The sequence below is a fragment of the Colletes latitarsis genome, chromosome 11 (genome assembly GCF_051014445.1).
Source record: "Colletes latitarsis isolate SP2378_abdomen chromosome 11, iyColLati1, whole genome shotgun sequence".
NCBI classification, from domain to species: domain Eukaryota; kingdom Metazoa; phylum Arthropoda; class Insecta; order Hymenoptera; family Colletidae; genus Colletes; species Colletes latitarsis.
The window spans coordinates 8,242,996-8,261,826 of NC_135144.1; the positions used below are offsets into that span (position 1 = coordinate 8,242,996).

Consider the following 18,831-nt stretch of genomic DNA (forward strand, 5'->3'; position numbering starts at 1 on the left):
CAATCGACATGGAAAAGATTTATAAGACTAAAGAGAGGAATGTAGCAGCGATCGAGCAGTAAAAACGAAAGAGCAATAATGGTAAATTACTCACGCGATTTTGTAGCAAACGTTACAGATCCATTCGACGTCTTTGTTATCGGTAAGGCTCCTGACCTCGATACGGCATTGTCTGCACACTCTGTGCCTGCAGCGTGTACACGGAGCGCCGGTGTTGTAAAATCTACCAAACGGTGCGCCGCATCTGGTACATTTACGTCCTTGGTACGATAGTTCACCCGACGCCTTCAGAAGTCCCCTCTTTCGAAGGTATTGCAGATCAGCCTTCAGTCTTCTGCAAAACGAACAATTTTTCCACTATGTTCTTGCACCTCAACCTGCCTGTTCTAACGCAAATTCTCGCACACGCTCCACCGATCCAACGAAAAACAAACACACAAATCATTTGCTTTCTCTATAAACGACATTCAGACAAATCGCGTTCGTTGGAATCTCATTAACGCGTCGACTGTCACGTTAGTTTTCTAGCAACGTTCTCGAAGTCAAATTGAGGCATCGGATGGGAAAATGGCGCATACGTTGAAACTCCATTTCGAGAATATCGATTTCAGGGTTTTCGTTAAGGCTTTTCTTGTAATAAAAAGTACGTATATTTTCTTTATTTCGCTCGTTTACTGTTGGAAAGAAAAAAACAATAATAGAATTTGTAAAACTTATTACATTTCTCTAATCAGGGGTTATATAAATTTTTTTAAATTCTACACACCCTAGAGTTAAATTATCTATTATTAGAATATATCCGATTAAACGATTTTTTCAAACTTTATACTTATTTTTTTAATATCTAACTAGCCTTCTGCGGCTACGATTCTGGTTACGATTGTTGTACATGTGAAGCTACGAGCCTGTAAAATATCATTAAAATCGGTGTGTATCAGATCTAACATTCTCCTTGCAAGCCAATCACGAGATATTTATGTTATCAACGCCATAAATGCTTGGAAACAGTGGTTATATGTGGAAATAGTATCGTATTATCCCGTAAAGCTTGCAAATATCGCTAAATGCACCCCCTTTTTTTAGTATTAGGAACAAAAATTTGACTTCCATATTGAATTTCATAGCTCGTAATTAAAATATTTGTGAATATCATTTTTTCACCCTTCAAGGCTTGAAAATCTTCATTCGTTTAGATCAGTTATTTCAAGACTTTAACCACCACGTTAAGAGAAACAGAAAATTTCTGCACATGTGGTAGACATAAATGTTATGAGGACAAAAAATATTCTTTAACAATTATTAAACTTTGGTGATAAATATATACATGGATTTTTCAAAATTTGAAACTTTCTTCGCAACCTCCCTTTCACCTCTCATTTATCTGAATAAATGGTAATGAAAGAAGGTATTCTATAATTTCTCAATTTAATTCTTTAATTTTTGTTTAACTCGTAAAACTCACATGCGATCGAGTGTTGCCTGAACGAAAGACAACTTCCATCCCGTTGAACGAAGTATTGGCAGTTTTCCTTCAGGTATTCGTTTACTCGTGTCAGTTGTCGACAGTAAGCTATAGAATTTATAGTCTGATTTGGTTGTAAAAGTTTGCAATAAATTATCTCCTCCATACCCCACCAAACACAGAGCACAAAGTTTTCCTTTAGAATAGCTTTAGGTCTCTTTTCCTGTATGTACCATTGTTGATTTCGAGTTGTTATTTGTTTAAAAAATAGTACCTGTCGTTAACAATTTCTCAATGCAATCGATTATGATACCGACCTAATTTGTTTTTGTCACATAGCGAGAAAGGAATCGAGTTTCACAACTATACAAAATCGATGGAGCGATCGACAATACACGTTTGGAATACATTAAACTTAATTACAAGCTGTCTACTAGTGATACGACGGATTATGGCAATTATCACCTGCAAGTCATCACCATTTATCGCCTTTCGTAAATCGGAACGTGGTGCATTATTCATATCAATATTTTTGAAAGCAACTTTCACATGTTCGAACTTTAACCATCTTTGGAAATATTCTGTAACGTTTTCATGACTAAATATGCATTTTAAGAATTGTAATATTTGAAAGATATTTTTATAATGTAAAAATAACTGAAAAGTTCGAAATGTTATACAAGTTTATACTATATTTTAGGAAATTTCTTCGTTACAGCAAGCATTTAAATAACTCATCATGAACACAATCTAACAGTAAACATTTACCAAGTTTTCTTTATAATTTTTGTTACATTTTGAAGATGTATAACAATTATTCATCGGTTGGAATAAATATGTCCTTCATAAAATTTTAATGAGAGATTCTAGAGATCAAAATAAGACGAAAATCAAGAATATCAATTTGTCGATTGAGGCATCGTTAAAAAGTTATTAAAAAATTAAATTAAAAAATTTCAAATCATTCACGGAAAAATTATTTTCGATTGCAAGCCTCAATTACGATCATTTTTGGTGAATAGATATACCCCCGAAATCCTACGCACTTTCGAGAAAAAAGTTCGCGTAGATGAACAAAGTCGACAAAATTAAAATTTTCAAATCGTTCTGGAAAAATTATTTTCGGTGGTGGGAGTCAATTACAATCATTTTTGGTCAATACACGTACCCTCAAAATCCTACGCACTTTCGAGAAAAAAATTCTTTACAGAAAATCTAATTTCTGACTAGAAATGTCTGCCCGAATTTTCACGCAAATCTTTAAAACGTCATAACTTCTGAACGGATTGGACGATTTTAATGTTTAAAAAAGCAAACTACGCGTATTTTGGCGGAGAATATGTACAAATCGCAAAAATATTCGAAAAGTTGGTCCTTGACCCCGCAAAATGAGAAAAACCCTATAAAAATGGTCCAATTTTCAAACAGTCATAACTCCTACAATTGTGAATATATTTCAATGAAACTTTTTTCTGAAGTAGAGCTCATGGGTACCTCCAAAAAAGTATTAAACAACTTTTCTGTAAGGCATCAAACAAAATTACTAAAAATGAAAAAGGAATTTTTAAGAAAAATCGACAGGGGGTAGGTGCCTAAATTTTTCGGCGAAAATGAAAAGTATCAAATCATTCTGGAAAAATTATTTTTGGTTGCAGGAGTCAATTACAATCATTTTTGGTGAATACACATACCCCCGAAATCCTACGTACTTTCGAGAAAAAAATTCTTTACCGAAAATATACTGTGCGGCCTGAAATGTTTCTATAATTTTTTAACGAAGCCTCAATTAACAAATTAGTATCCTTGATTTTCGTCTTATTTTGGCCTCTAGTATCTCCCATTAAAATTTTTCCCAAATATGGCCGAACAGCCTGTATAGATATATTTTATTTAGACATTTTTAAAAAATGTCGAATGACGAAAGAACGATAAACAATCCATTATTTGTCGCTTGTCAAATAGAAATAAAAATCACAATTATAAAGTGAAATACTTCTCAATGAACAAGTTTAAATCTACGATCGAAGAAACAAATAAATTGTTATATAAATGCCTTTTCGGTTGTTTATAACAAGTATTTCTAAAATTTTGCTGATGTCTGATTTGAATTTTTTATTCAATCGATAACATAAAAGTTAAAATTGAAAACTGTAATGAAAAATATTTATATTACGATGAAGAAAGTTTTTAAACTGCACTGGTAGAAGTATTGTCAATTTATTTAAACAAAAATGCACACTGCACTTACACCGTTTCATCAAAAAATATTCTTCACAGCGAGATTCAACTTTTGTTGTATTTTCTTTTAAAAAAGAACTCTCAATTTCTAAAATGTGCAAGATCATAACAAATTACTATGATTTATATTATTATGTTATACAGTTATTGTATAGTTAACGTAATACACATAAATCGATATCGACATTTCCAATTTAGTTCATTAGTACGATTATTAACAGTTTGTTAAAATGGTGTGCCTTTTATCTTCTATAAATTGTATAATCTACATTTCCTGGAATCGTCAACACTGTTATCATTATCATCGACACGACGATGCAATAATATTGCAAACAAATAATGGTAACGTTCACGACAACAATTCAGGTATGAAATCAGCACAGTGATCCATGTGACACAATTCTAGCGATTATACTTTCGGTTAGAATTACATATTAACACATGTGACGTTGACTGAACACTTATTATATATAAAATAAATTACTTCTCGTATAGGAAAGTAGAAGACTCACATTATAAAGCAAAGAAAACAATAATACCCAAAATTTTCTACTGCCGCGCCGTTCCAAGTGGCAATTGTTAACACAAATGTGACATTTAAGAATATAACAAATCGATATGAGTTTGTGCATGTTACCGTGTAGTTATTAAAGTATGTAATTAGTAACTAACACAATCACTGAGACACCACTGTCGCGTTCGATTAACAAATTTAAATTCTAAAACAACCGTAAATCTGACACTCGACGTGTTTGCACGAAACTGTATACAAAACGAAAACGTTTCTTCACTCGTTATTTGAATTTTCGCGCTCGATGGTCCTCCAGGGTGTCCTCCAGCACCGGAGAACGGATAAAAAACGGTAGACAACGACACTCAAGAAGGATGTTTAGCGAATAAAATGACAATCCTTCTGACTTTCGGCCACGATGACAATGACTCACGGAGCCAGCGTGCAAGGCAGGCGTATCTAGACCCTTTTGTTATAAAAAGAATCGACGCACCACGCAAGAAAGATTGCTACATCTTTCTAGTTGGTGCCAGCGTTGCGTTAGTGTAGTCTCGTAGGTGTTACGCCGGTTATATATTATATCTAGTTTCCATTCCCGTCGCACAATGATAAAGCATATTAACGCAACATACTGAACGGTGCAACGGACACTATCGAATAACAATGAACGATATTTCCTTTGCCTTTTAGATACCCCGATCGAGTACTCGAATACCTTTCTCCTTTCTCCCTCTTTCCCTCCTTTTACCTATTAGCGTTGCATTTTGCACGCACACAAGCGAGAAGAAACGATCATGCGCCTAAACGTTTTCACGTCCAAAAATGGCAATTTCTATCCTCGGTTCTGTGGTCGCTTCTGTGCGTTTGATTTTGCGCTCGAGACGTAATTTTTAATCCAAGTTACAGCACCGGATAAAAATAGGCGACACTTTGCATATTTTTATATTTTTTATACCTGAACAAAAAAAAAATGTACATTTTATACAGAGCGATCTATGCAAAGTATGCGTTGCTCAAAATAATTTTCTATAAAAAAGTTGCATGTACACTGAAGGTGTTTTATACGAAAATATGGAAGAATAACAAATTCTGAGTAGAAAAGTGTTGATCTGTATTAGCCCTAAACCTGATAACTAATGAGTGTTTTCGCTTAATTTCATAAATATTTAAAAAAAACTTTGTGATGGAAAATTGAACGAACATGCTTGCGTCAACTATTAAATAAGTTTTTAATATGTGCACGAATCGTAGTCTTCGTAAGCTAATTATGATTTTAGAACACTTTCGATCTGAATTTAGGCATAGAAAAATATAAATAGAAGAAATTTAAAAACGTATAAAAAATATACATCAATGAGTATATCCTCTTTAAATGACAAATAACAAATGTGGCTAACGTCGAAAATATTTAGTTATATAATAGCAATAGATAGTTTTAAAAATATCTATGATCATTAAAGTTAATATTGTTCTTCGTTTATATTTTTATAAATTAAAAGTACTCGAATATTCAGTTTGAGAACATTATAAAATTAAAATAACTCGCGAAGGTAACGATGCATTAATTAATTTAATGATATTAAACATAAGCGTTTAAAGTATCGAGCAGTTTTGATATTTAATAGTTAAAAAGTCATAATATTGAAATATCGTATAAAAAGTCTAACTGAAGGAATAATGAATATAAAGCAAAAGTAGCTTCCTTTCAAGTCCTTTCATTGCTTTTTTATTTATATATACCGTTAGCCTACAAACCTTTAACCTCCATCCATGGAGAACATAGTTCGCGAAGCATTTATTCTCACATCGTGGAATACGGAAAGCAAATACTTCGAGTATTAATCTATTACTATATAATTCTAACGTTTTCTTCGAATGAAAGAATAATTATCGTACTGATATACCGTTACTATAATATGAATTTCATTCATTTCGGTGAATATTCTACTTAAAAGATCGAGATAAGTTATATAAATGCTTTCATTAATAATCGACCCCTAAGCTATTTTTCACTACATGCTAGATATAAATAACTATAATCTATAAGACGGTTGGCATTTTATGTTTTCCGTTATCCATTGTTTAGTTTATTATGAAATTCATTTATACTTTTAACGAATAACACATTTACATCTTTCAAATCGGTGTACGATTAATATTCAAGTTTGTTATGTTGCAAAGTTAATAAAATTAATGAAAGAGTTGTAATTAAGAAATTAAATAGAAAACAAATATAAATTTTGATTGCAAAAATTAAAAAAGACACGAAATTGAATCTACTTTTCAGTATAATTTTGTTTCAAACACTCACAACGTGCTTGAAAGTTCGTCTAATTTAAAAACTGAAAGTTTAGTATTGTGTGTCAACATAAAATATTTGTTTTATGGAGCAGACATAATAATCATCCTGTCAGCTGAAGACAGTAGTGACACTAGTATAAGAAAACCTATTGAAACTACGTATTGCGTATTAAGCCCACGCATCCGCCTTAAACGAACGGAAACTTGTGTGAATCTACACGTGTAAGATATTTCCTTCCCACTAACAACAATATTTAACAAACTATTTTTTATTAATTCCCTATAAAATCATGTGAAATTGTCGAAATAGACACGTTTAATGATTGCTGATCCCATTAATACTGTTTTATTAAAGAACACATCTGTAATGTTTCTTACTTTATCGTGACAGTTACACGAAAGTCATTTATTTCACTTAAAGAAAGCACAAAAATGTTGGAAACTAATTATGTCGTGAAAACTCAACAAAATAAGCCATGTATACGTCCATGTATTGCCCGAACAGGAAGAATAAGGAAGAAATATAATTCTAAAAAAATTGGCAATCGAAATATAATAGTAACAATATGAAAGTTATTCTCAATGTTCGAATGGATTGATACAGAATTAGTGACTTTCTATGTGAAGAATTACTTTCACGATATCAGTTGTATCGTTAGTTCATGCAAGCGTGTCATTATTTAAACCAGAGTTTCCGATCACCGTGTATCGATTTTCTTCGGTGGAGTTCAACGATAATAAGGAACGAGGAATGAGAGAAATCATTTTTCATAAGTAAATAAATATATAGAAAGAGAGTGTAAGAAGTCTGGGGCTTTGAATAATGTCTCAGCATAATAATTTGTTTCAACAAACAAGAACACACAGAAATCATTTTAATTAACTTCACGGAGGTGGAATGTGCGATGAAGTTGGTTGGACAGCTTAATTTTCGAAGACTGGTAGTTTAAAGATAAAGTTGCAATTGCTATATCCAGCCGTTCGGGATGCAATTAGTGTTGTAATACTGTAACGGGTTCGAGATATACTAATTTCATTAGCTGATCGTAATCAGTAAGAGGCAGGTAATACGATCGATAAGTCACCTGTTGCTATTTACCACTAATAAATCTAAACGTTTCAAAATTCTAATAGAATATATGACTGTACTAATTCTTCGATTTATCTTATATTTAAAAGCAAAGGATAGTTATGCACATGTCCAAATACTATTACCATTAAAGAGAATATTAATCTTTCATCGTCAACGTTCGACAAATAGAGCGTACGAGTACCAAAGAGGGTAATTGCAAGTTCAAAAATTGGAGAAATCTAGACGTTTCCACGTTCAGATGTGCTGTCGCGAACAGTCGTAGAGAGCAACGTGTCAGTTAAACACAAAAACACCAATAGCAAATAAAATACCATCTTTCCACGATTAAGGGCTTTTGTCACACGTCCGTTTCGATACTTTCACTCCACAATTAACGAAACGAAACCTATTCGCTCCGGATCATCCAAACAGCTGCAGTCGCTATCAACATCGAACCCCCACCCTTTTCAGAATCGGTTCGTCAACTTACTAGTAAGATCAACGTCGTCGATTTTCCACCGATCGTCGATGCACAAACGACACGTGACGCGAGTTTCGTAACCGGAATCGCCACCGAACGGGATTACGCTAAATCCGATTCGACGATGTCAACGCGAGCAAGTTCTCCCGGTCGGCTTTCACCGATTTCTCGTGTCAAAAACACGCGAAACAACGAGCCTCCCGCTACACCTACGCGTCGTAGGCCGCGAGCTAGTGTTCGATCGGTCGAAGACCACGAGATCCTCGCGTCGACCGCATCCGGTCGACCGAAACTCAGCCACTGCACTGCACGATCGCTATCGGGACCGCGATGTTCGTTCGTGCAACAAAAACAAATCGACCACGGCGCAAGGTGGTGTCACTTTCCGTGACCATTACCATCGAGCCGATATTAAGGGCGCACTCGTGTCCGGCGACGCGGCGTTGGCTTCCGTCTTCGAATCGAGGAACGTTTAAGGACACGCCGCGGTAGCCGGCCATGTCCCCAGCCCGGGCAGAGACGATCGGTGCACCAGTGACAGCGAACGTTGCCGGAGCCAGGTACGTACCTGGACCGCGCAGCCGCTTTAGGTCTTGGAGAACCGAGCGGAGAAGCGACCGGCGGCGAAGCGACCAATCGCCGCTCCTTATCGCTGACGCGGCGTCCAAGCAACGCGACCGTAGGTCTGCGTACCGATATACACATATACAGTGTGGCTCGCGAACTATGGCCACTTAACTTCACTACCAGATCAAAACCGTATAATGTTCTGCAAAAGTAAAATTTTGTTTTTATTGGGTTGCTCGGAAAGTAACTTCGTTTTTCTTCTTCGTGAAAAGGAACAATTTTTATTGAATCATATACTGGCCATTTTAGTCCAACATCCTTTGCTATCTTCCTGGTAGTAGCATGATTCCACGCTCATAAAATGTCTGATCTTTGTTTATAAAAAACTGATCCAAGTGATTTTTGGCGTCGTCACTTTAAGTAAATGTTCAGAATTGCGATATTTTCTGGCGAATTAACTTGTGTGAGGTCTGGTATTATCATGGTGGAACTCATATGTCGAGCTTTGAAGCGAAACCAAGTCGATTCATATGATCACAAACGCTCGAATTCGACAAATTTAACCTTTTAAACGGTCTGATCCTTCTGTTTAAATGCTTTTTTCTCAAAACTATCTTTTCTGAATTGGCTTTCATGATATCTCAAGATCTACTTGATCGATTTCGTTTGGCGTATACCTTCAGTACATGTGTCACTATAGCTTGTACTACAATGAAGTCAAAATCATTATTCTATTTTCTTTTTTAGTCTGCTAAAGTTAAAAACAAGAAAAAAATCGATATTTCAACTTCAAAATGCTGTCATTTTTTTAATTATCAATTTTTGTCTGCCCTTTTAGTACTGGCTATAGGAAAATGTATCCTAATTAAGAATCTTTTTCATTTTTTTTCTTATTAGACAAACAGAACGGCTGGAATCATGGAAGCCATTAGAACACTGTACTGTCACTAATTTTGACTATTTCTCGTTGTAAAAATTTGTGAATATTACTGAAATAGTAATAAATATATATGCGAAACGCCGAAGCAAGAAGTTGCATAGTTTCTTTATAAAAAAGTACCAAAAAGAACATAAACAAACGCGTTTTACAGTAGACAACCCCCTTAAACATCTTGATTGTTTCAAACAATGCGAGAAAATGTTGCTTACAGTTATGTATTTTTCGCAAATGCAGTTGTAAAGAACATATGTAGAAGTCAAACTTTGTATTTTTTAATCCTTAGTTTTTTATGCTCGATTTCGCCAGCTTGGATTATTCTGAGTATAAAAGTACTAAGGTACGTTTGTCCTAAAATTTACCATTTCTGAGATATTTGACTTTTTTCGTGAAGCATATTCAAAATGGCGACCATCTGCAACGTTGTAGTCTTTCAATTGTTGCGTCTCTTGCACGTTCTATTGTTGATCTACTTTATATCTTTCAGAATTGTTAGTGCATTTTTATATACGATAATTTTAAATGCTCCTTCGTACTGGCCCAGTAATTAGTGTCTCCGCATCTATCGATTTGGGAATATTTCACCGAGTGTACCACATTGTTTGACAAATGCTTAATGGTACGTTTCCTAATTTTACTAATATATTTCATAAGAACGTATCATATTTTTGACTAGTAAAAGTGCTGTCAATAAGGCCCAAGTATTTATTACTCTATGATTCCATTAATCGATCAGCGTCTTTGATGATCAGTTTCTCGTAGCCACTGAGGATTTTGCCCAGACCAATATGTGAATTAGCACACCCAGTTTTGTTAAAAGTAGCCTCATCACGGTAAACAGTATTGAAAGAAAGAAATTTGCATTGATCTGTATTTACCCATACACAAATTCTAATACGATCTACATAATCTATGTCATGTAATTTCTGACGAACGAGAATTCGTAATGCACTACTTTTTCCGACTACAGACTCCCGCTCAATTTGACGGAAACTAATATGAGGATTATGACACGCCATAATGAAAGTAATAGAATGGAAACAGTCAAATATCTCACAAACTGTAAGTTGTAGGACAAACATATATCAGTATTTTTACATTCAGAATACTCCAATCTGTCGAAATCGAACATAAAAATTGGACATTTAGAAAACCAAAGTTGACTTCTATACGTCTACTACGCCTCCACTTACAAGAATACCCGAACTTTCTTAAACCCTACAACTCTTGTAACATTTCTGAAACAATCAAGTCAGTTTAAACAATCAAAATATTTAAGTTGATAGAGTTCGTGAGACACACTGTATATTACACGTGTATATGTGTATGTATGTTTATGTATACGTGCACAACAGGTCGAATATAACGGCGTGTCGTATCGGTTGTTTAGGTCTCCGTGCGGGTTTGTGGCTTTTGCCGCGCGGAACACCGCGAACTTCAGCTCCTCGTGATCTCACCGTTCGGTGTTCCTTCGGGACGCTTCGGTCTGCTTCGGTTCACTTTGCTTTCTTACTAGCGGGGGCGTGACTGGGAAGTGCATTAGACAACAGTAATGCTCGGCCCGTGATGTCAACGACTGGGTACGCGATGCTAAACAGGAGTTTACGCAGTTACTTGGAATGATTAGATGTTTAAAATGAGTAATTGGATTATATATTCATAACCAATAAACAATAACCACTAATTATTTCTTTTTTCCTTCGTTTTTATTATCATCCTAATAATCATATTGTAATATTATTTAACAGTAACTTGAAAGCTATTAAAAATGAGTAAACAAGTTTGTTTATCAAAAATGACCACTGAGAATTTTCCAGTAACAGGTTGTGTTAACATAGACGAGGTATAGGGGTAGAGCTTACATCTAATGTATTCCTACGGCCCATTTTTCTGGATGGCGCTCTACAGCCCCATTACCATTTTCGTGTCACTCGCAACATTAACAGGTTACAGGAATGAATACGAGAGGAAGCGAGACAGAAAATGCAATTACAGAAATTTTATTGCTTTTTAACGGAATGAAAGCTGTACGGTCCAGAGTTGGACATCAATCGATTAATTTCATTGGAAATATATGTATTGTCATTAAATATGGCCTTATTTTCGGAACACAATTTTTTTCTCGAAAGTGGGTAAGATTTGGAGGGTATGTGCATTCATAAAAACTGATTGTAATTAATCCCTGCAACAGAAAATAATTTTTTCAGAATTATTTGAAATTTTTTAATTTCGTCGGAAAATTTCTGCACCCTACCCTCTGTCGATTTTTCTTGAAGCTCTGTTATTGATTTTTAATAAATTTGTTTGACGCTCTACGGAAATGTTGTTTAATACTTTTTTGTAGGTATCCATGGGCTCTACTTAAGAAAAAAATTTCAATGAGATCCATTCACTATTGTACGAGTTATGGCCATTTGAAAATTGTGCCATTTTTATGGGGGTTTTCTCACTTTACGGGGTTAAGAAGCAAGTTTCCAAATATTTTTGGAATTTCTACATATTCTACGCCAAAATACGCGTTGTTTGCTTTTTGAAACATTAAAATCCTCCAATTTGTTCAGAAGTTATGATATTTTAAAGATACGCATGAAATTTCGGGGGACCATTTATGACCTCACATTAGATTTTCGGTTAGGAATTTTTTTCTCGAGGATGGTTAGGATTTCGAGGATATGTCTATTCACAAAAAATGATTGTAATTGACCTGCGCAACTGAAAATAATTTTTCCAGAACGATTTGAAATTTTTTTTTTCATCGAAAAATTTAGGCGCCTGTCGACTTTTCTTAAAAATTCGTTTTTCATGTTTCATTCCTTTGGTTGACGCTGTATGGAAAAGTTGTTTAATACTTTTTTGTAGGTATCCATGAGCTCTACTTGGGAAATAAATTTCAATGAAATATATTCACTATTGTAGGAGTTATAGTTGTTTGTAAATTGAACCATTTTTATAGTGTTTTTCTTAGTTTAAGGGCTTAAGAAACAACTTTTCCAATATTCTTGGTATTTTCAAACATTCTTCGCCAAAATACGCGTTGTTTGCCTTTTGAAACATTAAAATCCTCCAATTCGTTCAGAAGTTATGATATTTTAAAGATACGCATGAAACTTTCGGGAACCATTTCTGGCTTCACATTAGATTTTCGGTAAGGAATTTTTTTCTCGGAAGTGCATAGAATTTCGAGGGTATGTGTATTCATAAAAAATGATCGTAATTAACTTCTGCACTTAAAAATAATTTTTTCAGAATGATTTGGAATGTTTTAATTTTGACGAAAAATTTCAACACCTACTCGAATTTTTTTCTCGAAAGTGGGTAGGATTTCGGGGGTATGTGTCACCAAAAATGATTATAATTGACCCTCGCAACCAAATATAATTTTTTCAGAATGAAATTTTTGTAATCTCGTAAAAAAATTTGCTGACCTGAAATATAATTTTTAACTTGCGATCAAATGATCGTCGATTGGATTTAATGCGTTATGCGAGGGCCCTAAGCAGCGACGGTCGGCAGCCATTCATCTGTAACGTCGATTACGTGAACTTTCTATTTATATTTTCTGCCAGATCTCGTTGCACCAGGTAATTCTGTTTATAGCAAAGAAAGTGGGTATGTAATTTTTATAACACTTGTTTTGACCAAAAATAATTGCAAGAATGCAGCAAACTAAGTAGTCGATCGAATAGCTATTTGGAAAATGACCTTTTTTGATAAAAGAATGAACAGTGAACAATAGCAACTTAAATGTTTCTAACAGTTAATGTCATTGACAAGAAGTCTATTTTCAATATTTATTGGAAAGGGTTACTGTTAATCGTTGTATAAGGCCCTGTAGCAATAACATATTTGACATAACAATGGCAGGTATAACTTAACTGGTTATTAAATACAAAGAGAGTGCTCTAACTGTACCACTTCGGTTTTAACGATCTTTTGTAAGATGTCTGAAAATATAGGGTGGTGCAACTGACTAGGGGCGATTCTTTGTAAAGAAATAAGTCCAACAGGAAAAATAAAATGTTTTCATACGAAGCTTTATTTTTGCAAAAATCGAGCTTGAAAATTACAAGCAACACCAGTGAGTAATTTTCAAATACAATTATGTATCTTGAAAACGAAATATTATGATAGAATTCTATTCTACATTTTCAATTTATTTTTCCATAAAGAAAATGGTCGGTTGTACCACAAATAACGGAACACCCTGTCTATCTTTAATGATATGTGTAAAATATTAACTGTAATTACTTGCTAGTTTCAAAAGTACAATTAATTATGGTTACATTCACAAATTTGTCGAAGAGATTCTCCACTTTCGTAAAGCCTAATTATAATGTTTCTCCTTCTATCGTCGTTTCTCTGTTTTTGGTACACATTTTAACAAGGTACCGCAATTGGCTGCCACGGAACGGATAACCCTAAATGAAATGTGATCAAAAGTAAGAAACAATAGAATGAGCAAGTAGGAATTAGCCTAATTCTATTGTTTCAAATATGATTTTCTCGATAGTTGGCAGCTGTATGAACATCCTTTTCTCCCTGGTTTCGGTACGCGTTAAGAATTTTGATTTATACATTATTCTGAAATTCAATCTTAATACAATTTATCGTTTGAAATCTACGTTAATTTCTTACGTTTTGATGTATCTAATTGTTAAAATAATGATTTGCAAAGTTACATCAATAATAGAAAATTATTTCTAAACTTAATTCTAAGCTTATTCTTAAAGCTGAACTATTATAATTACTTAACATACATACTGTCGTATACAATGAATACTCAATTATTTATTAATTAGGTTTTTGTTGTTGTACATTAGATACTAAATGTATCATTTTAATTTTTATTTCAGATTCACTAAAAAATGTTAACCATAGAACAATGAATAGATCTATAAAATTGTTTATCTTTTTAACATAATGCTCTAAAAATAACGATTTTTAAATTGAAATTGTGTAATTTAAATACACATTAACACCTCAAAATGCTATAAATTCCTTGTCCCCGTCATGAACAAAAATTTTAAACCGTTCTAAATCTGCTGTTAGTGAAAATATATTTCTCGTAGTATCCTGTCTAGCTTATTTAAGCTGTTAATACTCATTATTGGTAATAACAGCTTTAGAAACAAATCAAATCGATATAATGGTGGCTCCCGTACCTGTGTTCTTTTGTTTTAAGCGATATTAATGTTCCATGACTCATTATCGCCAAGTTCATCATTATGCCGGGCGTAAATGTTTCATAATTGTGTAATCTGACTGCGTTTTCTTACCTCGCTGCCTACGCAGTGAATCACACGAACAGCGATTTTTTCACAATCCGTGATTCTTGCAGAATTTCTTTCATTGCAGAGCACGAACTACTATAATAAATAAATTCCGACTCAAAGATCGAAATATTGAGCATTACCAGCATTTTTATTTAGCTGATTAACATTCGAAACAAATAAATCCGTGCCTTCTACACTGTATTTTATTCTCTAATTGCTCCATAAAAGAAGTACACAACTTATGAATTATTAATAAAGCCTCGAACCCATTAAGTGTAGCACTAAAAATAAGTACCATGGTAAATGCAAAAACGAATACAGTTTATTTAATACTTTATTTCATTTATCGATTAATTTTATTACGGATCTTGTTTACTTAGGCAATTTATTGATACTTTCAATGAACATAAAATTGTGAAATTATTTAATGAGAGTAGAATTGAGAGGTTTTATATTATATATAATCAAACCAAAAAAACAATTTATTTAAATTAAGAAGATATTGATATATTTTTTAATTAAATGAATTTCGCATATTATAGTAAAAATTAAAATTTGTTTTCATTGAACTCTTCATTACATTCTTTATTCATTTTAATAAAATCAATATTTAACTCGATATTAAATTACAATGTATATACAGGGTGTTCGACCACCCCTGGAAAAAATTTTAATGGGAGATTCTAGAGGCCAATATAAGACGAAAGTCAGGAATACTAATTTGTTGATTGGAGTTTCGTTAAAAAGTTTTAAGAAAAAGTAAAGAATTTTTTTCTCGAAAGTACGCAGGATTTCGGGGGTGTGCCTATTCACCAAAAATGATTGTAATTGACCCCTGTAACCGAAAATAATTTTTCCAGAATGATTTGAAACTTTTAAATTTCGCCGAAAAATTTAGGCACCTACCCCCTGTCGATTTTTCTTAAAAATTCCTTTTTCATTTTTAGTAATTTTGTTTGATGCCTTACAGAAAAGTTGTTTAATACTTTTTTGGAGGTACCCATGAGCTCTACTTCAGAAAAAAGTTTCATTGAAATATATTCACAATTGTAGGAGTTATGACTGTTTGAAAATTGGACCATTTTTATGGGGTTTTTCTCATTTTGCGGGGTCAAAGACCATCTTTACGAATATTTTTGCGATTTGTACATATTCTCCGCCAAAATACGCGTAGTTTGCTTTTTTAAACATTAAAATCGTCCAATCCGTTCAGAAGTTATGACGTTTTAAAGATTCGCATAAAAATTCGGGCAGACATTTCTGGCCAGAAATTAGATTTTCGGCAAGGAATTTTTTTCTCGAAAGTGCGTAGGATTTCGGGGGTATGTATAATGACTAAAAATAATTGTAATTGACCCCCACAACCGAAAACAATTTTTCCAGAATGATTTGAAATTTTTTAATTTAATTTTTTAATAACTTTGTAACGAAGCCTCAATCAACAAATTGATATTCTTGATTTTCATCTTATTTTGGTGTCTAGAATCTCCCATTAAAATTTTTCCCATGGGTGGCCGAACACCCTGTATATAACTTATGATTAATATATCAAATATAATGAATTTGACGTTTTATTTAAAAAAAATTTTTTTTTAATATCTAATTAAAAAGTAAAACTAGAAAGTTATATTTATATTCAGAATAATTTTGAATTTCGTTTAAAAAAAATAGAATTAAATACAGTATTAGTTATTCAAAGAAATAAGTTGCTTCTACGATATATGGGCATGACCCAGTAATTACAACATGGCAGGAAGAGGGATTACAAAGCCCTCCATCTGTGGGCATCATTGTTGTGTTCACTATGTGTATAAGGTGAACCACGTAAAATATTACCAGCTGTTTACACGGAAATCATTGATAATACCGATAAAATTTTTTCTTAATATCGTAAGAGTCGATACATGAAAAATTTAGCTATGCTAAGTGCAATAAGTGAACTGTTTATTAAGTCAGAGTCACTTTTATTTATTCTTATACAAAAATAAATTACAAAATGTCATTCTTTTAATTTAAAATATTCTTTTTCTTTATTTGATTGGTTGTCAGATAAATAAAAAAAAAAATCAAATAAATACGAAGCTCAAATAGATTACAAGGTTTGATAGATCTTAGTTCGATAAATTGTACAGATAGTAAATACGAAAAGAATGTTTGTTCATCTCATTGTTTGGAATTCGTTTGCTCTATACATATAAAAAGATGAAGAATTCATTTATAATTTGAATCACAATATAGAGATACGTTAATACCATAATATCACACTATTGATTCATCAAACACAAGTAAACAATTTAACATAGATAAACAAGCACCATTTTTTTGAAAGAATCAACGGAAAATATGTTCAAATTATGAAAAAGTTTTATTAATATGACATAAAGTAAAATGAGCATGTACTTCTTTTATCATTAAAATAAACTGTATTCGCTATAAATGATCTATGAAAACATATTTTATATATATTTTTTATGTAATTATTAGTAAGTGCTTCCCGTATAATAGATTGTAATATACGAAATATACATCCCAGTATTATATTTTTCACAATAATAATACGTTAATAAAATATCTTTATTTTACAAATATTGTAACATCAACAGTGACGAACAGAAATTCATAGAATCAGCCTATTTAAAGTAATGCAGTCATCATCGATGTATTGAAGAAGAACAAAAAAAAAGACATAACGTATTATTATTGGTAAAAATATTAAAATATTTCGTATATTATATTCTATTGTACGAAAAGCACTTATTAAGAACTACATAAAAACGATAGAAAAAGGATATATAAAATAAGTTTTCTATAATAATACAAGTTTTCCGTTTAGTCTTGTAAGTTTGCAAGATAATCTTAATAAAAAAGTTACGTAATGTTAATAAATAATTAATTAAATTTTATCAACATTCTTTTATCCTAGTTTTTTTATTTTTCTCATTCATCGAACGAAGAACGTAGACGTAGTAAAAATATTAAGTCAAATTTTAAAGTGGAGGTCACAGCAGAATTTTATTTAAAAAGCTTCTATCGAATGAGATACGTGGGTTCAACCGGATATATTTCTTGTATTCTGAATAACGTGGCAGACTTGATACAAAGTTTCTCCCATTTACGATCTACTTCCTTTTCGTTTTTACCTCGATCCTTTTTGCATGTTCTTCTTCATCTCGTGGGAACTAGCCACGATTACAAAGTAACATACTATGATTTCACGCGAGGCATTTTAAATATATCCTTACTCGTAGCAAAAAAGCTGATAGTGGAACAATTATTGCAAATAATACAGTCGGACCGCGATAACTCAAGCCTCGAGGAAAGATATATCTTCCCAATGTCTTCGACTTACAGTGAGTCACAAAATTATTGGCACACCCAGGAAATGATAGGAATATGAAGGATAAAAGAAACAATAAAAGACTATTTCACGCTTTTTCTTTCAAAAACTGAACTCATAATACATACTATAAAAGAAAAAACAATATCATCACATGTAGTTATAAAAAAAAAATGAAAGGAATCGATTCCATGCATGAATGGCTGTCGCAAAATTATTTTGTGAGATTCTGATATTCATTTCTTTTCTTCACTGTTCAATTTAAAATTGTAGAATCAATGAAGTGATAAAAGGAAAAGGATATCCTACAAAATATTAACATTGTTAAAATTATTAATTTTTGTAACGTGTGTTAATAATTTTGTGATGTCAATTGATACACGGAATCGTTTCGTTTCATTCTTTTGTAACTATAAGTAATGATATTGTCGTTTTTTTCATAGTATTGTGAATTTATGGTTTAAACATTATATTTTTCAAATAAAAAGTATAAAACAAATCTTTTATTATCTCTTTTACCCTATCACTTTCCGCGTGTACTAATAGTTTTGTGACTCGCTGTATACAAATTTTATTTTGTCGAAGTTTTCTACAAAAATAGATTAAATAAATAAAAATTTAAGAAACAGAGGCTTTGTAACTTTTTAGGTAC

At 32.7% G+C, this 18,831-nt stretch overlaps 1 protein-coding gene across 4 annotated transcripts in view; it reads right to left on the reverse strand.

Moving 5' to 3' along the window:
- LOC143347724 (uncharacterized) overlaps positions 1-18,831 on the reverse strand; it is a 137,401-nt gene that overhangs the window by 106,155 nt on the left and 12,415 nt on the right. For all 4 annotated transcript variants that reach the window (XM_076777178.1, XM_076777177.1, XM_076777175.1 and 1 more), the window contains exon 2: positions 95-334. In XM_076777178.1, coding sequence (XP_076633293.1) covers positions 95-334 — 240 coding nt within the window. The remainder of the gene's footprint in view (positions 1-94; positions 335-18,831) is intronic.